Source organism: Sus scrofa, chromosome 6 (genome assembly GCF_054392235.1).
Source record: "Sus scrofa isolate SSC_HxYL_T2T_F1_AM1 chromosome 6, Sscrofa_HxYL_maternal_Yorkshire_Landrace_v2.0, whole genome shotgun sequence".
In the NCBI taxonomy this organism is placed as follows: domain Eukaryota; kingdom Metazoa; phylum Chordata; class Mammalia; order Artiodactyla; family Suidae; genus Sus; species Sus scrofa.
The window spans coordinates 65202333-65224512 of record NC_139388.1 but is presented as its reverse complement, the minus strand read 5'-3'; the positions used below and the strand labels follow the sequence as shown (position 1 = coordinate 65224512).

At 50.0% G+C, this 22180-nt stretch overlaps 2 protein-coding genes across 5 annotated transcripts in view; both read left to right on the top strand.

Moving 5' to 3' along the window:
- ZFP28 (ZFP28 zinc finger protein) overlaps positions 1-22180 on the top strand; it is a 183404-nt gene that overhangs the window by 136255 nt on the left and 24969 nt on the right. The gene's annotated exons all lie outside the window — the stretch shown is intronic.
- On the top strand, positions 13412-21230 carry ZNF835 (zinc finger protein 835). Of its 4 annotated transcripts, none has more exons than XM_021095092.2 (2): positions 13412-13565; positions 17623-21230. In XM_021095092.2, the coding sequence occupies exons 1-2, from the start codon at positions 13534-13536 to the stop codon at positions 19229-19231; spliced, it is 1641 nt and encodes a 546-aa protein (XP_020950751.1). In that variant the 5' UTR covers positions 13412-13533; the 3' UTR covers positions 19232-21230. The 4 variants fall into 4 exon arrangements, with proteins under 4 accessions (XP_020950751.1, XP_013854319.2, XP_020950749.1 ...); XM_013998865.3 differs by having other exon boundaries at positions 13412-13656; XM_021095090.2 differs by having other exon boundaries at positions 13412-13892.

Here is a 22180-nt window from a genome sequence, read left to right as displayed (position 1 = left end):
GGAAGGGATAAATTATGGGTTGGGATTGATGAATGCGCACTACTACATGTAAAATAGATGGTAACAAGGACCTACTGCATAGCACAGGGAACTCTGCTCAATACTGTGTAATAACCTATATGGGGAACAGGGAAAAAAAATCTGAAACCGAATGGATACATGTGCAGGTATAACTGATTCACTTTGCTGCACACCTGAAACTAACCCAACATTGTATGTCAATTAAATTCCAATAAAACTTTAAAAGAAAGAGCAGCACTCATCACTGTATAGCTATAAATGTAATAAAATTCACTGAGCAATTTTTTTAAAAAAAAGAGTAGCACGAGGGTGTTAGGTTGGGCTCTCATTTATGCTTTCATCCCGCACTAGCAACGAAAACATTTAAAATCATGTGGAGATTGGGACGCAGGCCTGCCCTCGTCAGATCAGGATTCTCCTTGGCTCACCACTGCCTCTGGGATGCAGAAACATGTGTCGGCTTCCATTTAGCATCTTCCTAAAGCTGTAGAGCTTTTCCTTCTGGCCTGATTCACCTGCCGATCGGGCTCAGGGGTGTCCATATGGGAATTTAGGAGTCGTCACCTCACCAAACCCTGCTTGCTTCCCCTTCCTCCCCAGTGTGGAACAAACAGATGGCTTGCTTTCCTCCTACTGTTCTCATTTGTGAATTCCTTAAAAGAACCAAAGTAAAAATATCGGGTTACAAATTAACAGACATAAAGCTGATCTTCTTGGTCTACAGTTTTATGAGTTATAACGCGTTTAGATCCCTATAACCGCAAGCAGAATGGAGAGAGGGCTGGATGAGACATCAGCTGTCACAACAGCCCACCTTTAAATCCCAGCTCTGTCCTTTCGCTGTGTAAACTTGGAAAACTCACTCAGATTCCTGAGTTCGTCTGTAAAGTGAATGATTTAAGAATCCTCCTTGGGGAGTTCCCATCATGGTGCAGAAGAAACGAATCTGACTAGTATCCATGAGGACAGGGGTTCAATCTTTGGCCTCGCTCAGTGGGCTTAGGATCCAGCATTGCCATGAGCTGTGGTGTAGGTTGTGGATTCGGCTCCGATCCCACGTTGCTCTGGCTGTGGTGTAGGCCAGCAGCTAGAGCTCCAATTCAACCCCTAGCCTGGGAACCTCCACATGCCGCACCTATGGCCCTAAAAAGCAAAGCAAAATACAAACAAACAAAAAGACTTCCTCACAGCAACATTGGGGGGATTATACACAAGCAAGGTTAAGAAATAGCAAGCACATGGAGGTCCCATCGTGGCACAGTGGTGAACAAATCCGACTAGGAACCATGAGGTTTCAGGTTCAATCCCTGCCCTTGCTCAGTGGGTTAAGGATCCGGCGTTGCCGTGAGCTATGGTGTAGGTTGCAGACGCGGCTCGGATCCCCGGTTGCTGTGGCTCTGGTGTAGACCTGTGGCTACAGCTCCTATTCAGTCCCTAGCCTGGGAACCTCCATATGCCGCGGGAGTGGTCCAAGAAATGGCAAAAAGACAAAAAAAAAAAAAGCATAGAAGCTGGCATATGGTAGGTTCAAAAAGAAGGCAACACTTTATATTATTAATTATCCTCAATGTTTAATTAATCATGTTTACACTTTTCAGAAATAGAAAAAATACTGCAAAGATAAAACTAAATAAAACTAATTGGCCAATTTTACCACTATGGACACATTCATAATTTACTATAGCTCATTTACACCATACTTCTTGGCATACACAAAAACCTAGAAATACAAACACACAAATGCATACACACACAGAAGCAAAACAGGAATGTATATTTCATTTAATTTTGAAACTACTTTTCTTCACTTATGAAGCTAGCGCTCACACATTTTCCTACAAATGAATCGATTTTCCATAATGCTTTCAAATCAGGTTATGTTCCAAGCATTGATAGGTGTAGCATGGTTTACATATTTAATCCCTAATTTTGACATTTTCAGTTATTTACATTTTTAAACTATAATAAAAAATTTTTACAATAAAAATTTTTGTCAATTATTATTATACATACATCTTGACATGCTTATAAAATTTTTTCCTTAGGGTAATCATTGAGAAGTGAAATTACATGGCCAGATATTTTAAATAACACTAAGAGAGTTTCCATCATGGCTCAACAATAACGAATCTGACTAGTATCCGTGAGGACACGGGTTGTACCCGTGGCCTCACTCAGTGGGTTAAGGATCCAGTGTTGCCATGAGCTGTGGTGTAGGTTACAGAGGCAGCTCGAATGTGGCCTGGCTGTGGCTGTGGCTGTGGCGCAGGCCAGCGGCTACAGCTCTGATTCCACCCCCAGCCTGGGAATTTTCACATGCTGTGGGTGCGGCCATAAAAAAGCAGAAAAGAAAAGAAAAGAAAAGAAAAGAAAAGAAAAGAAAAATACTAAGAACAAAGTGGAGACTTGAAGGACAAAGAAAAGAAAAGAGCAAGCCCTAACTACCATTACTCACCCATTTCTTTGACAAGTGTTTATTACCCATGAGTCTGCTCTAGGTACAGAGACCTAGTAATAAGTTAAGGTGTCCAAACACCAAATAATTCCAATCAGTGGTGGTGGTGACAGGATAGAGACAAAGAGCATGTAAATAAAGTAACCCTCAAACCTGCAGGGCAATATCACAGGAACTGAAGGTGAAACGGCTATCCAACAGGGCAGGGATTCCTGGTCTTGAGGAATTTGAGCATCTTATGGCAAAAGGTCCCCAAGGAGGCTGCCGTGGCACCTCCTTCACACAGAGAGTCGCCATGCTCCTGAATCCGTGTCATCGTCCCCAAGTCCCTTCGCTGTTCATGGTCTCAGTTCCTCATCTGGGAAATGGGGAGAATTACCCCACCATGCAGGCAGGAGAGTTGGGAGATTGAATGAGAAAAGAATAGTAAGGGAGAAACCTGCCTGGTCCATCCTGGATGCTGAATAAACACAAATCTCTTCTAATCGCCCCTTCACAGGATTTGGGACACCCTGGAATGTCGAAAGACCTTGTTCTGCTTCCACTTTTCTCCCTTCCATGACGATCCATAAGTGCATTGTATCTTTTATCAAATTCTGCAACTCCTAGGAACTTGTGTACCAATGTGATCACGTGTGCAAAACGAGAGGTAAACAGGACAGTTTTCCAATGTGTTGTTTTTTGTTTTGTTTTTTTGTCTTTTTGCCTTTTCTAGGGCTGCTCCTGTGGCATATGGAGGTTCCCAGGCTAGGGGTCCAATCGGAGCTGTAGACACCAGCATATGCCAGAGCCACAGCAACGCGGGATCCAAGCCACATCTGCACCACAGCTCACGGCAATGCCAGATCCTTAATCCACTGAGCAAGGTCAGGGATCGAACCCGCAACCTCATGTTCCTCGTCGGATTCGTTAACCACGGAGCCATGACGGGAACTCCTCCAATGTGTTTTTAAAAGATAAATGCTAGGTTATATCCCAGAAGATGAAAAACTATCTCAGTATCTATAAATATGGGTTTGGGGTCCATCCATAACACAGAAAATATGTGAAAAGAAAAGAATAAGGAAACGTTTACAGTGCTGCACATAGATTTCTAATATATCCTTAAATAAAAAGGACAGGAGAGTGAGTTAGGTTCAGGCAATTATTAGGATGCAACAGTGAGGAAGAGAACAGTGAATAGGCTACAATTTTTTAACATGAGGGAGGAAATGGGTGTACAGCTTTATCTGCTCCTTTGACCTGACACCCATATTGAATGCTGTCCTTTGAGGGGATGAGAGGGGATGTCTATACTAGGAGAAGGGAATTCAGTGGGAAAACTAAGTATCTATGTAGCCCTTGTAGGAACTTGGGATTCTGACATGAGCAAAAGTGACTCTGCCTTAATCTGAGGGGGCAGAAATGCTGCCCAAGGAAGTGATGGGAGAGTGTTGGGAGAAAAAAATATGACCCTATTGGCATGGCCAAGAGGGAGAGGGAAGAGGACACCAGGCAGAGAGGACAGGATGGATGATGGGTGGATGAAGGATGACTAGATGGACAGATGACAGATGGATGGAGATGGGTGGGTTATGGATGATGGATGGAGATGGACGATGGATGGATGATGGACGATGGATGGAGATGGATGGATGGATGATGGATGGATGGATGATGGATGGAGATGGATGATGGATGGAGATGGATGGAGATGGATGATGGATGATGGATGGAGATGGATGGATGGTTGGAGATGGATGGATGGTTGAATGGATGGATGGATGATGGATGGAGATGGATGATGGATGGAGATGGATGATGGATGATGGATGGAGATGGATGGATGGTTGGAGATGGATGGATGGTTGAATGGATGGATGGATGGATGGATGGATGGATGGATGGATGGATAAAACTGAATCAGTTAGACCAGCTTCTTCCCACACCTCCCCAATACCCAACCACATACCTGGATCCAGTAGAGTCTAATCCAGGAACTTCATCCATGCTTTCCACGAGGACACCACACACAAAGAGGATTCAGGCTTCTCTGCACCTTTGGGGAGAATAAGAAAGCAAATCCGAAGGGCCCCTGTGAAATATCGTGGATCTAAGCTTTTTCTCAAGCAGGCTCCCTGAAAGATGCTCCATTTCCCTCTCTCTGCCTTTTTGCCCTTCAGGCTCCCAGAGTCTCCTGAAAGCCCCATGGGACTGGATGGAGAACTGAGGATGCAGGGAGCACTGAGTAATTGGAGTCTCTTCCCCCTGCATCTCTGGAGGTTCCTGGGCACCACCTGGGGAACCGTGCTTGTTAGCAAAGATCGGACTGGGACGTTGGAAAAAAGAAATCTTTCTGCATCCCTCAGAGTCATTAGAGGAAAACTTTCATGTGAGTGGATCCCTCCCTCCCATCAGAATCTGCCGCCATGAGCATGCAGGTGACTCCAGATGGGAACTCACAGTCCGGGTGTGGGGCTGTCGTCCCACCTATAGCACAGATCCATTATAGGGTCTTTCTGAGAATCATACTTCTTGTGCTTGAAAGGGACAGAGCCATCCAGCTTGTGGCCCAGAAAGCATTCACAGACTTAGAGAGAGAAGTCTGCAGGGGATTTTAGTCTGAGACAGAGAAGCAGCCCTTGACATGCAGGAGCTGGGCTGCTGTCCTCCTGTGGAACAGCCAGAATGTCACGGCACTCGGCCACCCGACACCACCGTTCTGCGACTGTGATAGAGTGAGACATAAACGAGACCTGGGACCACGGATGCACTCAGACAAAAACGAGCATTGGGCAAAGGAAACCAAGGTCCCTCTGCCTTTAAGAGTTGGCAAGACAGCCCGGTTTTCCCAGATTTGCCCAGTTTCAGTGCTGAAAGTCCTGGGTTCTAGGAACAAAGCTGGGCAAACCAGGAGGGCTGGTCAGCCTGCTTGTGACCTTGAGACAGCATATCACTGAGCTTGGGGCTTCAGCCTATCCAAAGAAATTGAAGAAGCCATGTCATGAGACATGTTTTTCCAATCTTCTTGCTTGAGTATCAACCTATAGCCCCTCCTCATGTGATCTCATCAAAAAAGTAAAATAACAGCGGTGTGTTTTCTTGAGGCGGGGCTCTTGGTCCCAGAGAACTTGAGTCCCCTGGTTCCCACCTTCACTGTCTCTGTTTCTGTGTCTTGTTTTATTTTATGTTAACTTTTTTCCTTAAGTTCCACAGCACCCGTTCTTCAGCCCCATCCTGCTGAGCTGGTCTTGGCAAAGTCAGACTCTGTCATTAGCTTTCAAAGTCCCTTTTTGCAGAAAGTTGAATGTAGGTTTGGTTTTGGTTTTGGTTTGCTTTTAGGGGAAATTTTGTTTGTGTGTGTGTGTGTGTGTGTGTGTGTGTGTGTGTGTGTGTGTATGCATTTGTTTGTTTGTTTGGTGGGCTGGTCCCCAAAGAAACAAAAGCAAATCTTCCTGGAAAAAACTGCATGATCTCACTTGTACATGGAAGTTTAAAAAAAATGAATACAGAGAAGCAGATAATAGAACGGTGGTTACCAGAGTCTAGGAGGTGGAGGGAAACAGGGCGTGGTTGATTAAAAGTTGCAGTTTGATGGGATGAAAAAGTCTATAAATTTCATGAACAGCATGATGGCTGTGGTTCCTACTGTATTAAACACTGGGCATTTGCTGAGAGAGAACTTTCCAGGAACGCTCATCACAAAAAAGAAAGTGTGGAGTTCCCATCATGGCTCCACAGTAACAAAACTCCTCTAGGACCCATGAGGATGCGGGTTCAATCCCTGGCCTCACTCAGTGGGTTATGGATCTGGTGTTTCCATGAGCTGTGGCATAGGTCACAGATGGGGTTTAGATCCCGTGTTGCTGTGGCTGTGGTGTAGGCTACCAGCTGCAGCTCCAATTCAACCCCTAGCCTGGGAAGCTCCATATGCTGCAAGTGAGGCCCTAAAAATAAAACATAAAATTAAAAAAAAGAGAGAGGAAGAAGAAGAATTAAAGAGCACCTACATAAATGGAAGCAGGTTATACGTTTGAGAAGTCAGTAAGTTTCACTTTTTATTTTAATATGTATGAGTCTATAGATCTTGTGCCATCACAAAATCCCACAAATGTATGTGTAAGCATATGCATATGTGTGAAACAAGGCAAATTGAATCTAAAATGTATGTGGGGGAGTTCCTGTCGTGGCTCAGCAGATACAAATCTGACTAACATCCATGAGGATGCAGGTTCGTTCCCTGGTCTCGCTCAGTGGGTTAAGGATCCAGGGTTGCTGTGAGCTGTGGTGTAGGTCAGTGGCTACAGCTCTGAGTCGACCCCTAGCCTGGGAACCTCCATATGCCACCAGCACAGCCCTAAAAAGTCAAATAAAATAAAATGTACATGGGAAGATAATGGACCAGCTCTAGCAGAAAGCGATGCTTATCTCAAAGCCACCAACATTAACAATAAGGAAATCTGACCAATGAGCTAGAAGAGAGAGTAAAGACACGAGCCAACACACAGATGTTTATTTCATTTAGAGGAGAAAATGGCTTTGCAGAGACTGAAGACAGTAAAGCTATTTCAATTACTGGTCTCAGATCAATTCACCACTATTAAGAGGAAACATGAAATTTTCTCCATCTCAAACTATCCTTAAAATTACATTCCCTCTAAAGGAAGAAGGAAAGGTAAATTCAAAATCAATAAAACTTGGAGTTCCCATCGTGGCTCAGAGGTTAAAGAATCCAACAAGGAACCATGAGGTTGCAGGTTCAATCCCTGGCCTTGCTCAGTGGGTTAAGGATCCAGCGTTGCTGTGAGCTGTGGTGTAGGTCACAGACTTGGCTCGGATCTGGTGTTGCTGTGGCTCTGGTGTAGGCCAGCAGCTACAGCTCTGATTAGACCCCTAGCCTGGGAACCTCCACATGCCACAGGAGTGGCCCTAGAAAAGGCAAAAAAACAAAAGAAAAATCAATAAAACTTTTAGTAGACAGTAGGAGACACATTCTGTTGGTGGCTGTTTCGACTTCTACACCAGTGTGATTGGCTTGACTATATTAAAACCAGGCACTGCCTTTATCAACACACACAAACACACACATGCATACACCCACAACGAAGGCAATGAAAATGCCGGCGATAGTCTGGGAAATTATTCGCAACACATATATTTCAAAGAGAGCCCATATCTTGAACACAAAAATAACCTCTATGAAGAAAAAGAGGGGAAAAAACTAAAGTCGAAAATATTGAGGGGGAAACACCTTAAACGAGACCATCAGAAGGGAGACTATTGAATCGATATGAAAACCCACAAACTCGGTAGCTGTCAGGAAAATGCAAAAGAAAAACATGAGGAGCGCTCACTGCAAACCCTCCCGTACAACCACCACCAAACAGCGCTCACCGCCTGGTTCTGGAGCGGCCGATAAAGGGTAACATTCACTCGCTATCATTGCGGGTGTAAAAGGGTCGACTGCAGCAATACATTTGGCAGCACCTGCTAAAGAATAACACGCACGGATTCGATGACAGAGCAATCCCTCTCCTACACACACACACACACACACATATATTTTTGTCTTTTTGCTATTTCTTGGGCCGCTCCCGCGGCATATGGAGGTTCCCAGGCTAGGGGTCGAATCGGAGCTGTAACCACTGGCCTACACCAGAGCCACACCAACGCGGGATCCGAGCAGGGTCTGCAACCTACACCACAGCTCACAGCAACGCTGGATCCTTAACCCACTGAGCGAGGCCAGGGATCGAACCCGCAACATCATGGTTCCCAGTCGGATTCGTTAACCACTGCGCCACGATGGGAACTCCCCTGCACGTATATTAATGCGCAGTAACGTGTGGACTTGAGCGATGAGACTTAGGAAGGAACGTTTGCAGCAGCGTCAAACCAAAACCGCATCAAGGTCCAGGAACACCAAAATACGTAAAAAATTTAACCAAAAAAAGAAAAACCCTAATAGAAGTGACCACGTGGTCCCTGCAGGCAAACCAGGGTTAAATCTCGGAAATGTGTTCAACAAAATATTCTGGAACATCTAGCGCCTGAAGCCACACATATAAAGTCCAACAGCAGTCAAAACAGAATCGCAGTGTTAGACACGGGGACCGTGCCCACAGCTCTGGGGAAGAGAGAGGGAAGTGAGGACAGATGCATGAAAATGTCTTTGGAAATAAGAAAAGGTACGATTTGACTCGACAGGGGTATGGTTACATCAGATTACTGAATATAATTCTTTGCATGGTAAGATCTTATCTACTTCTGTGCATCATATTTCACAACAAAAAAGCTTGCATTTTAAAAAACTAACCTGTTTACATACTGGCACAGGTCAAGGGTGCCATCTAGCAACTGCACAGCCCTTCATGAACTCAGGGCATTCCTTCAGGTGAGAGGGAGGAAATTTTTTTCTTTTTTTTGCCGTACCTGTGCCATGTGGATGCTCCCCGGCCAGAGACTGAACCTGTGCCACAGCAGTAACCAGAGCTGCTGTAGTGCCAGTGCCAGGTCCTTAGCCTTCTGTGCCTTGAGGAATAAATCTTAAGGGTACCCATCACAAGAAAAAAGTTTGTAACTGTAGGATGCGATGGATATTAACTAAACTTATTGTAGTGATTCATTTATAATGTATACATGTACCAAATCATTAAGTTATATGCCAAGTATATCGCCAAAAAACTGGGGGAAATTTTAGACCAGAGAAAATAAAAGAGATACTTTTGTACGGAATATGTCTGTTTTTTTTTTTTTTCTAATTTTCTTTTCTTTTTTTTTAATTTCTCAATGAGTTTTGTTACATTTATAGTTGTACAACAATCATCACAAACAAATTTTATAGCATTTCCATCCCAAACCCTCAGTGCATCCCCCCACACACACCCAACCTGTCTTCTTTGGAAACCATAAGTTTTTTCAAAGTCTGTGCGTCAGTATCTGTTCTGCAAAGACGTTCATTGTGTCCTTTTTTAAATTTTTTATTTATTTATTTTTTTGTCTTGTGTCCTTTGTTTAAGTGTTTGGGTTTTTTTTTTTATTTAATAGGACTTTTCCCCAAATTATGATAAGTGTGCACATGGCCTGGGAAGGCTGTAGGGCTTCGGCTGTACAACACAACGCTCTGGCGGGGTTCCCACAGCCCTGATGAAACCAAGCAGGGCCCTGTGGGGATCCCGGGCACACAGCCTCTCTGTGTCCCCCCATTTCTTGTTTTTAGGGAACAAGCTTCAGCCTCCATGCCCTTCCCTGAGTTCATAGGGACGGGTTCAGACAGTTGCTCATCCAAACAGGGGAGGAGCCGTCAAGAAACAACAGCCTTGGGGCAGGGTCCTAGTTCCTCCTCCAAGAATATATGTAACAGTATCTTTGAGTCCTTCTGAAGAACTAAAACCCCCAACAAATGAACACCAGAGAGAAGGACCAGCAGAACCAGTCCTGGGGCCACTCCATACCAACTTTGAAGAAGAATGAAAATCTACATCGACCCATCATCCTTACCTGAGGCCCTATTTTCTGCTCCCAAACTATAAAAGCACCTCTTAATCTTGCCCCAGGGAGGGCACAGTCTTGAGGGCATTGGACTGCGGTGGCCTCCTTTACCTGGCAAATCAATAAACCTGTTTTTCGCTCCTTCAGCCAAAACGCTGTCTCCGAGTTTCAGTTCAGCCCCGGGGGACAGAGGCCACGCGGGCATGGACCCAGCTTGGGGATGGAGTGTGGGCTGGGTTCCTCCTCGGATCCCCTCTTTGGAAGGATGCCTGTGCGCAGAGTGGAACACGCAGGCCATGCCCAGCAGCCCTGCCTGTCAGGGGGTCTTAGGAGGGTCTGCCTCTGACAGATGAGAGCCCTGGGCTCGGAGGGGAGAGGTCTCCTGCCTGTGGGGTCCTGAGCCCGTGTCTCCCTCATCACACCCATCCTGACTCCAGACATCCAAGGAGAGGTGTTCTGGGCACGTCCCAGGGGGAGGATGCCAGGCCTGCCTTCTCTCCACCTCGTGCTTGGGCATCTGGGGGTTGGGCAGGGTCCTAATAAGGTACACATGGGGCAGGGAAAGGGGCCTGAAACTCCAGCTTGGTTGTTCAAGGACTCATCTCCCTGGAGTTCCCGTCGTGGCGCCGTGGTTAATGAATCCGACTAGGAACCATGAGGTTGCGGGTTCGATCCCTGGCCTTGCTCCATGAGTTAAGGATCCGGTGCTGCCGTGAGCTGTGGTGTAGGTTGCAGACGTGGCTCCAACCTGGCTTTGCTCTGGTGTAGGCCGGCAGCTACAGCTCTGATTGGACCCCTAGCCTGGGAACCTCCATATGCCGTGAGAGCGGCCCCAGAAAAGGCAAAAAAAAAAAAAAAAAGAGTCATCTTCCAAACTCCCCTTCAACCACACACACTCAGAGACACAGGATGAAGAGGTGTGCCTGGGCTCTCCCAGAGGGTGCACGAAACCAGGTACCTAAGTGCACAGATCACAAAACCTCACACATAGCGGTAAACAGATCTGGAAACGATGGTCATTAAAAGACACCTTGTTACCTTCAAGGGAGGGGTGTGCGCCCTGCCCAGAGGGGCCACACGGGAAAGCCCCCCCCCCCCGGGGGGGGGGCCAGGCAGAGCGACGGGTGGGAAAGGTTCAAGACAACATAACGTCATGATGCTCAGAGGCGGAAGCAGGTGCCACTCCTGGACCCAGGCTGCCTTGCCATCCGCAGCTTCGTCGTCATCATGACAACCTTTAGCTCTTCTTCTTTCCCACAGGCTGGGCCCAGGCTCTGGGCAGGCCAGGGGACAGGGGACAGGGTGATCTCTGGAAAACTGTATCCCTTTCGTTACAAAACTGCATTCGGATAAACGTGTCCATTTCAAGTGTGTTCCTTGAGCTTCCAGGAGCCCTGTTGCAAGAATTATTCCCCTGGGAGGGGGCCTAAAACTTCATTTCTCAGCCTTCTGCTGAAATCTTGTTTTCCAGAGTTCACGTTGTGGCTCAGCAGAAACGAATCTGACCAGCATCCATGAAATCTCGTTTTCCCTCTGATTTTGAAAAAACCAGCTCTGAGTTTTAGTTTTCCTTCTGTGATGTCCCAGTGCCCTCACGTGTTCACCAAAGCTTGGCACCACCTTGTTTGAGAAATGAGTGTGGGCGTGTCTTCGCAGTGTCTTTAGAGGGGACCAAGAACAAAACTGTATTTACCCTGGTTTACATTTGGCTCATTTCCCTTTTTTTAACTTTTAGTTTTATTGACGTATAGTTGACTTAAAAGGTTGTGATAATTTCTGCTGTACAACAGAGTGATTCAGTGATCCATATACACACATCTATTCTCTTTCAGATTCGTTTCTCATATAGATTATCGCAGAATATAGGGTAGAGGTCCCTGTGCTGTACAGCAGGTCCCCATTGGCCAGTCATTCCATCTACCACAGGGTGCATGTGACATCTGGCCTGTACCCTTTAAAAAAAAAGTGAGGGGGAGATGATTGATGATTTTTCTGATTATCCTGAGAGCTCACAGTGATCTTGTCTGTTTTGCTCTCTCATTTGTCTACACATCCCTTTCTACCCATGTTGCAGGAGACTCCTGAAATGGTTAGTTTGATGTGCCACCTTGTCCAGGCTCTGGTACCCAGGGATTGAATTAAATGCAGATGCAGGTGTCTCTCTGAAGTTCTTCTGTAAAAGAGGTTCACTTCGGAGTTCCCGTTGTGGCTCAGTGGTGAACGAATCCGACTAGGAACCATGAGGTTTCGGGTTCGATCCCTGGCCTTGCTCAGTGGGTTAAGGATCCAGCGTTGCCGTGAGCTGTGGTGTAAGTTGCACACACCGCTCAGATCTGGCGTTGCTGTGGCTGGCGGCTACAGCTCCAATTGGACCCCTAGCCTGGGAACCTCCATATGCCATGGGTGCAGCCCTAGAAAAGATAAATTAATTAATTAATTAATTAATTAATAAAAGAGGTTCACTCTGAACCTCAGTTTGCTTTAAGACAACCCTCGATAATGTGGGGCGGGCCTCATCCAATCCGTTGAAAGCCTTAGGAACAACAACTGAGATTTCCCAGGGAAGAAATTCTGTCTCAGGACGGCCACATCTGTTCCCTGTGTTTCCAGCTGTTGGCCAGCCCTACAAATTCTAAACTGACCCATTCCCACAACTGTGCAAGCCAATTCCTTAAAAGAAATCTCAATCTCTTGATAAATAATAGACAACGGATAGATATCAATACATATGTGTATGGATATAGATGTACACACACACAACTGCTTCTGTTTCTCTGGAGGACCCTGACTGATTCTGTTTATTTTATCACCTTTTTTTAAAACTGAGAAAAACCAGATGTCAACAGGATCATCATTTGCCGCAAAGAGAATGTGGACGTCACATAAATGTTCTTCAGCTGAGGATTGGCTAAATACATGTAAGGTGCAATTCAACTACTTGCCAACCTTGGACGTCTTTTTACCAAGAATAGAGATTCAAGCTATACTTGAGAATATATTTTAATATGATAAACATGAGAGTAACTATGAGTGAAAATGGCTGACCTGGACAGCAAAGGTCTGGAAATTACATCACTTGAGGAGTAGTTGAAAGATCTTTGCATATATACATGTATAATAGGATTGCAAACTCCCGCTCTGGCCCTTTCTGTGCTGTGTGGCCCAGGGTGACTCACTTAGCCTCTCTGATCCTAAGGGTCTCTCATACCTACTTCCTCTCCGCCCCTTCCTTGAGGAAGAAGAGCCCCGCCTCCATATTACTGGCCACGCCCACTATCGCGCCCCGGCGTGGTGGACGGAGCTCGGGGTAGACCAGCCCAAGACCCGCCCCCAACCTCCTTGCCCTCCCCCGGGCTCCGTGAAGGCAGAGTCCAGTCAGACGCATGGCCTTCTGGGAGTTGTAGTTTCAGGGACGCCCATACAGCGGAACTGAGTCTCTGTGCAGGCGCAGCGCGGCGCCTTCTGGGAGTTGTAGTCTTTGGGCTCCCGGAGCCGGCTGCAATTCTCTGGGTCGGTCTGGCGCCTGGGCTCTTCTGTAACGGCTGCCACCTTGACCTGAGTGGCGGGCGCGTCCGCACCACCACAGAATGAGAGGTCACCGAGGGTCCGCGTGGGCCGGGTAGGGCGAGAGACTGTGGCGACCTGAGCCCACCAGGCCCGGCGGGAGCCGCCAGCGGCCTTCGGAGCTGGTCCCCGAGGCGAGCGCGCCGGTGTGTGGTGTGCGCATGCGTGAGTGCGTGTGCGCCTGGGTGCTCTCGTGTCTGTGTGTCGAGGTGCGTCCTCGACTCCCCCTGTGCCTGTGCTTGCGAGGCCCGCCCCTCGAGCCTCTCCACTGCTTTGTGCCGGTGCGGGCGTGTAACTGTGTCGCTGTGTGTGTAGGTCCGCCCGTCACTGTGAGCTATCACTCCAGAACTTTGAGCCCGTGCACCTGTGCCTGTGACTTCGTGTGAGTCCGTACCCAGGTGTCACTGTATGTTTGCACGTGCCTGACCCAGGTGGCCTGTGCCTATGAATTTGAGTGTGTGTTAGGTATTTGGGGTCCTCTATGTGTGATTTTGGGCACGTGTGCAACTTGTTCTTGGTGTGCAGCAATGTAGATGGATTGGCTGGTGTGCCGGATGGTATGAGTGTGCCTGAGTGTGACGGCATGTGGAAGGCTGTGCACGGGGTGTTTATGAGAGACACTGAGAGCATGGGGTTGCTCTGTGTGTGTGTGTGTCTGGAGCCCCCGCACACTTGTGGCTCTGGGCATGTGTGAAGCTCTGCCTGCTGCGTGACTGTGTGTGTGGCCGGGTTTGCCACTGTGGGTGATGTCCCAGGCAGAGCCTGCCTGTCGAGCAGAGCGGCTTGTGTGACTTTGTTGTGTGTGTGCCTGGGGCAGGTGCGCTTGGAGTTGTGTGGGTGTGCCAGACTGCCTGCCTCCTTGTGTGGGGAAGACTGCCACAGCATATGGGTGACTGTATAAGGCCATGAGAGTGCCAAGGAGGGGGGTGATGTAACTCCCACCCCCATGGTGTCATTGTGTGCAACTCCATTTGTGTGTCTGCCACTGAGCATGTCTGTGTCTCCCCTTCGGTGGCCTGTTTGTGTACCTGACACGCCCAGGTTTACCCCGCCCTGAATCCACTTACCTCCCCCCCCCCCGCCACACACACACACAGAGGAAATACCCTGAGTCCGTATTCCACCCACCCACCTGCCTCTACCCCAGCATCTTCATGGGTCCCTGTTTCTTTCTCCCACTGATGCTGACTGGACCCACTGAGGCATGGTTGCCAGGACAGGGGCCACAGCCAGAGTCACATGGACAGGGCCTGATCCTCTCAAACCTGCGAGGTGGGTACCACTGCCTGAGCAGTCCGGCCCCACTCAATCCTGAGGGCTGCCTGTGGAGGTGGCACTAGAACTGGGACTGGCCCGGTCTGGCTCCCACTAGCAGAGTTCTCACCTCCGCACAAAGACCCTGCATGGTCTGGCCCTCACTTACCTAATCTCCCCTCTTTCCCCCCAGGTCACTCTTCTCCAGCCCCCCGACCCTTTGCTTTTCCTCTCTCACCCTGTGATGGTCCTGCCTGAGGACCTTTGCACCCGCTGTGCGCATGGCCGGGAGTGCTCTCTCCGTCATTTCCTTTAAGTCTCCACTGAGCAGCCGTCTTCACAGTGAGGCCTGCACTGGTGGATGCATGTGCCAGGCAGATAGAACAGTCAGTGCAAAGGCCCTGTGGCAGGAGCATGCCTGGAGTGTTTGTGGAACAGGGAGGAGGCCTTGGCTGGGGCAGGGCAAGCCCAGAGCAGGGGTGGGTGTTGTAGAGGCTGAGGTCGGGGAGATGCCGTGCAGGCCGTGGGAGGAGTGTGGTTTTGTGGAGCCCTTTGTGATTGTAAGCAGGCGAGAGAGGAAGAGAACAAGCTCTGGAGCCAGGCCACAGGCCCGGTGTTGCCACTTCTGGGAGCCTCGCTGAGGAATGAAAGAGGCTAAAGGGTGCTGATCATGGAGCTCTGTGTTCAACAGGTGCTGATTATTTTGGCCAATATAATAATGTACCCAGGCTGGCTTCAGAGTGGCCAGGACCGATGCCTCTTAGGTGTTCCTGTGCCTGAAAACCAGCTGGGGCTCTTGTGAACAGGCAGGTTTGAGGGGAGTTCCCATCGTGGCTCAGTGGTTAATGAACCTGACTAGGAACCTTAAGGTTGCAGGTTCGAACCCTGGCCTCACGCAGTGGGTTAAGAATCCGGCATTGCCATGGCTGTGGTGTAGGGCGCAGACACAGCTTGGATCCTGCGTTGCTGTGGCTCTGGTGTAGGCCGGTGGCTACAGCTGCGATTGGACCCCTAGCCTGGGAACCTCCATATGCCGCAGGAGTGGCCCCAGAAAAGGCAAAAAGACAAAAAAAAAAAGGCAGGCAGGTTCGAGTCACTAGGCCTGGGGAGGGGTCTGCACTTTGCATTTGTCAAGGTGGCGCTAATGCTGCTGGGCTTTGGACCAGGATGGAGCACTGCTGATTTCAGCCTGACAGTCAGGACCGCTCTGTTGATGGCTGCCCCACTCTGTGTGCTTGTTAAAACGAACCTCTCCTCGTGGTCCGGACTTGTGGCCCACCCACCCGTGGAACCTTTGGCTGGTTTCCCATACCTGCTCTGCGTACTGTGTGCCACACATACCTGCTCACTCCCGTCTCCAGCTCGTCTTTGCTGGGGGTGGGGTGGGGAGCTCACTGGGGATGAGGAGCGCTCAGGGCCTTTGGAGGGAGGCTCAGGCACAGCCTGTGAAGGTGACTTTGCTGGCAGGTGGTTGCACAGGCGGGTGGAGGTGTGGATGGGGGGCTATAGGTAGTGGAATGCATTATGCCCCCCCGGGGCAGACTTAGGGCCTTCTAGATGCACATTAATGGGGTCTTTCAGGGAAGGGTGGCTTGGGGGATGATAGTGGAGGATGGTCCCCAGGATGGCCCCTACTTCAGCCCATCCTTCCCGGGGACTGAGCCCAGAGCAGAGAGCCTGCTGTATGCACCACAGCCATCTAGCGGTTCTGGGAACATCTGTGTGCTGAGGCTCATGTGAAAATAGATCCCCCTTCTCCACTGAGAATATACAAAACACAGACTGGGTAACCCTGCAGTGCCTGGGGTCACCCAGTGAGGAGCCTGGTCCCAGGGGCTGACATGAACCCTGTTCTATGGCCCTGTGAGCCTCGGAGGCCCTGGGCAGCCGGCTTCCTCACCCTGAGCATCTGAGTTTGAGTGTCCTCCCAGAAGTCATGCCCTTCTGGGTCTTAGGCAGCCTAGGCTGCTAATAACAAAAACGTACAGACTAGGGGGTTGGGGCTCCCATAGCTGATGCTTATCTCATAGTCCTGGAGGCTGGACGTCGGAGATCAGGGCTCCAGCTGGGTGAGCATTCTGGTGAGAATCCTCTTCCTGCGCTACAAACAGCCACCTTCTAGTGGCATCTTCACAGGATGGAGAAAGCAGAGGAGGAAGCAGGCTCTCTTGTAAGGGTACAGATCCCATCTGGAGGGCTCCACCCTCATGTCCAAAGCACTTCCCCAAGGCCCCACTTCCTAGTACCCTCATGCTAGGGGTTAAGGCTTCATTCAGCAGATGGATTTGAGGGGAACCCAAACATTCCGGCCCTAGCAACCTGGAACCTTGGAAGGTGACAGTGCTGGAATCAGGTCATCTTACGTTGCAAATGTCATCAGGTAAGTGAGTTGTACTGGTGTGAGTAGGGCAGGCCCTAGATCCAACAACCAGTGTCTCTACAAGAGGAGAGGATACACACAGACACACAGGGGAGAAGGCCACGTGAGGACAGAGATGGGGTTGGAGTGATGCAGCCCCAAGCCAGGGGCACCAAGGATGGCCAGGGACACCAAGGATGGCCAGGGACCAGTTTTCTAGTAAGGTCACCTTCACAGGAACCAGAGGTTAGGACTGCAACACATCTTTTTGGGGAAAGCGGTAGAACCTGTAACAGTAGGATTTGGAGATAGTTTTGGTTGTCGCACTTGGGGATGGGAGTGCTGCTGGCATCCAGTGAGTAGAGGCCAGGGATGCTGGTCACCATCCCACAGGACGGCCCCCACCGCAAAGAGTGATCTCCCCCGGACTGTCAGACACCGCGCTGAGCCTCTCTCAGCCTAGGACAGGTGACAAGCCTTTTTTTTTTCTTTCTTTCAGATATGATAAGGAAGATGTGAAATTGAAGCAGCAGCTCAGGGAAACCAGGATGGAAGGACTCTTGACTGACACTGTCCCCCGGGGTTCCGTGTTGGGAGAGACCCAGAAACAGGATGGTAAGTTCAAGGACAGACAGGAGACCCCCAGGGAAGACCCCACCAGGGGTTTCCTCGTCACGCATGAGGAACCCGGTGGAACCCCCGGAACCAGATTGAGTCCGCCCGCTACCCAGGCTGACAACCGTCCCCAGAGGCGCGGTGCACCAACAAAGAGCCCAAATCTGAGGAGCACCCCAGAGGAGGCAGGCGGGGGCCCCAGAAAGCCGTGGAAGTGTGGGGACTGCGGCAAGGCCTTTAGCTACTGCTCGGCCTTCACCCTGCACCAGAGAACGCACACGGGGGAGAAGCCCTTCTCCTGCCCCGACTGCGGCAGGGCCTTCAGCCAGAGCGTGCACCTGACGCTGCACCGGCGGACGCACACGGGCGAGCGGCCCTACCCCTGCTCCAAGTGCGGCAAGGCCTTCAGCCAGGGCTCCTACCTGGCGGCGCACTGGCGCATGCACACGGGCGAGCGGCCGCACAGATGCCCAGACTGTGGCAAGGCCTTCACGCGCCCCACACACCTGGCGCAGCATCGGCGCGTGCACACGGGCGAGCGGCCCTTTGTCTGCAGCCAGTGCGCCAAGGCCTTTCGCAGCCGCTCGTCCCTGCTGGAGCACCGGCGCATCCACACGGGCGAGAAGCCGTTCGCGTGCGTGCAGTGCAGCAAGGCCTTCCGCTTCTCGTCCGCACTCATCCGCCACCAGCGCACACACACGGCCGAGCGGCCCTACGCGTGCGGCCAGTGTGCCAAGGCCTTCACGCAGATGGCACACCTGGCGCAGCACCAGCGCGTGCACACGGGCGAGAAGCCCTACACGTGCCCCGAGTGCGGCGCACCCTTCAGCCAGAGCGCCTCACTGGCCGAGCATCGGCGCATCCACACGGGCGAGAAGCCCTACACGTGCACGCAGTGCGGCAAGGCCTTCACGCAGGTGTCGCACCTGAGCCAGCACAGGCGCGTGCACACCGGGGAGCGGCCCTACGCGTGCCGGGACTGCGGCCGCGCCTTCAGCAACCACTCGCACCTGGCGCAGCACCACCTGGCGCACACGGGCGCCCGCCCCTACGAGTGCCTGGAGTGCAGGGCTCACTTCAGCCACGCGTCCTCCCTCACCGAGCACCGCAGGGTCCACACCGGCCAGAAGCCCTTCCGGTGCGGGGACTGCGGCAAGGCCTTCGGCCAGGGCTCCTCACTGACGCTGCACCGGCGGACACACACGGGCGAGCGGCCCTACGCGTGCCCTGAGTGTGGCAAGGCCTTCAGCAACCGCTCCTACCTGATCCAGCACCACATCGTGCACACTGGGGAGAAGCCCTACGAGTGCAGCGGCTGCGGCAAGGCCTTCGGCTTCTCCTCCGCGCTCATCCGACACCAGAGGATGCATGCTGACAAGAAGGCTGAGGACACCTTTGCCCAGCTGCAGCAGCACCTGCCTCCACACCCGAGCTCGCCCGAGGAGGAGCCCGTTGACAGTGGCAACGCTGCAGACACTGGGGGACCAGCCTAAGAATGAGGGCTGACACCTACCAGGGGCTCCTATAGGCGGGCGCTCTGCTGAGCCTCTCTCCTCATGTTTACCCTCTGGCACTAGGGAGCACCTGTCCCACCATCCCCATGTGCCCCCCAAGGACACCGAAGCTCAGAGATGCTCCACGGAATGCCTGAGGTCACACAGGCACAAGACTGGACCCCTCGTCCTCCAGGCTCCCCGCCACTGCCTCCCTGGTCCAAAATTGTAATTGTGACCCATGAAAGTAGACCCAGAGACTTGTCTGTGGGTCCCCGGCTGGCCTTTTGATTGTCGATGTTATGATTACGTAGACATTTGTTTGACACATTTAATTTAAAAAGTTCAGCCCTTTGGTGAAATGGGCATGATAACAGGGATCAGGATCTTAAAAAGAAATATAGAGCCCCAGTCTTTTTTTCAGTATGAGGAAACAGCTCCTCTCTCCAGCTTCCCCCACAACTCAAAGTCCTGGCTTAGAACGGTTGTGTCCATTAGCTATTGTCCCAGAACAAATCACCCTGAATGTGCATTTAATGTTTTCATCTGCCAGGTGGTCCTGGAGCTCAGACTAGGCTCGTTTGATTTTGGGTGGGGCGGCGCCACCATAGCAGCCTTTCTCAGAGCCGATGCTACAAGCTCAGGGAGCACAGTAGTGCCAGCAGTTGGCCGCTGTGGAGGCAGGCTGAAATCAGAGCTGATCCCCAGGGGATGTTCGAACCTCAGATTTACGTCACTGCTGCCGCTTTTGTTATCTCAGCCCCTTCGGGACATCCAGTTGGACTATGGGTGCTCCCCTAGCCAGGATGGATCTGCCCTTTGCAGCTGTGGGCCCTGTGGACGCACGTGTGCGCGGGTGTGTGTGCACACACACACACAGGCTGGGTTGGGGTCTGGGCTGCTTCCACGGCAGGACCAGGTAAGCGACTGTTGCAGTCCTGTACCTGACTTCAGTGGATCTGCGCCTGTGGATCTGCACTGGTGGCTTGGTAAACACAGCACCAGAGGAACACCAGGGCCGGGACACCTGCCTTCCCACAATGGAGGTGAAGCTACAGGTAGTGCCAACAACACTCTGTGAGTGTACAGAACAGGCAATGCCACACAGCTCACTCCCTGGTGGACAGCTCCAGTGCAGGAGTACTCACTGGCTTCTCCCACAGGAAGAGCACTCTAATTCTACCTACCTCACATCACAGCTTCAAAGCGGGTCTGGGGGCCTCTACCCTGCCAACTAGAGAACAGACTCTGCTTCAGAGAGAGCAGTGACAACCTCAGAGGAAAGAAGAGGCCCCGTTTAATATCCAGTGCAGGCTCTGGTCATCACAACACTAGTCTAGAGGATAAGAGCCAGCACACACTGAAGACGGACAAGGCAGGCATTCATGCTAAGAACAACCCCCAGCACCAAAAGACTTAAAACCAAACAGGCCACACAAGAATGCTCCCACATACAAATAGCCCTCCAAGAGAGGAGTAAATAACCATTTCTCCTAAACTCATAGAGTAAGAGAAATATAAGTGAAATGAAACAACCATTCCCAATTAAAAGATTAAGAGAATTCCCCCGAAAGAACAATGAGACAGACCTCTTCAGTCTAGTAGACACTGAATTCAAAAAGGAGATAATGAGGTGCAGCAGGTTAAGGATCCAGCATTGTCTCTGCAGTGGCTCGGTTCACTGCTGAGGCATGGGTCTGACCCCTGGCCTAGCACAGTGGGTTAAAAATCCAGCGTTACCACAGCCATAGGTTGCAGCTGTGCCTCAGACTTGATCCCTGGCCTGGGAACGTCCATATGCTACAGGTGTGGCCGAAAAAGAAAAGGGGGGTCAGATAATGAAAATATCAAAGGAATTAAGGGCTATCAATAGAAATGCAGATTACTATAAAAAAAACTAGGAACTATAAAAAGGAACCAAGAAAAACTAGAAAATTCATTTGCTGAGCAAAAGCTGAGCAAAACGCAATAAATAGATTAAATAATACACAACAAAAAAGTGATCTGAAAGATAAAATAACAGGAATTACCCAATAAGAACAGCAGACAGCCAAATGAAAAAAAAAAAAGAAAAAGGAAAGCAGCATACAGTCCTATGAGATAATATAAAACATTCCAATTTACGCATAATAGGGATCCCAGGAGGAGAAAAAAGAAAAGCGTATCGAGGGAGTTCCCGTCGGGGCTCAGTGGTTAACAAATCCGGCTAGGAACCATGAGGTTGCAGGTTCCGTCCCTGCCGTTGCTCGGTGGGTTAACAATCCGGTGTTGCCGTGAGATGTGGTGTAGGTTGCAGATGTGGCTCGGATCACACGTTGCTGTGGCTCTGGCGTAGGCTGGTGGCTACAGCTCCGATTCGACCCCTAACCTGGGAACCTCCATATGCCGCGGGAGCGGCCCAAAGAAATAGAAAAAAGACAAAAAAGAAAAAGAAAAAAGAAAAAAAGCGTACCGAAAATGTATTTGAAGAAATTATGGCTGAACTTCCTAAGCCTAAAGAAGGAAACAGCTAAAGTCAGATAAAGGAAGCAGAGAGGGTCTCAAGCAAAATGAACTGAGACGCACACCAAGGCATATTACAATTAAAATGGTGGACATAAAAGAGAAGACTCTAAAGCAAGAGAAAAGCAAAGAGCCCCCACAAGGCTATCAGCTGAGTTCTCTGCAGAAACACCACAGGCCAGGAGGGAGTGGCAAGATAGATTTAATGTCTGAAAGGAAAAAATCTGCAACCTAGGATACTCTATCCAGCAAAATCATCGTTTAGAATAGAAGGAGAGGTAATTTCTTAGACAAGCAAAAACGAAAAGAATACAGTAATACTAAACCTTTCTTAAAGGAGGTATTGAAAAGTCTTTTCCAACTTAGAAAAGCAGCAAGAATCTATAGGAAAGAGAAAATCACAATTGGAAGGTAGATCACCTAAATGAGGCAGTACACAGACTTTTA

Excerpts from the sequence above, each read along its gene's own strand:
- ZNF835 (XM_021095090.2), top strand. The coding sequence starts at position 13,672 with ATGCGTGAGTGCGTGTGCGCCTGGGTGCTCTCGTGTCTGTGTGTCGAG. Across the intron at positions 13,893-17,622 it reads ACCTGTGCCTGTGACTTCGT|ATATGATAAGGAAGATGTGA; the intron begins GTGAGTCCGTAC and ends TCTTTCTTTCAG.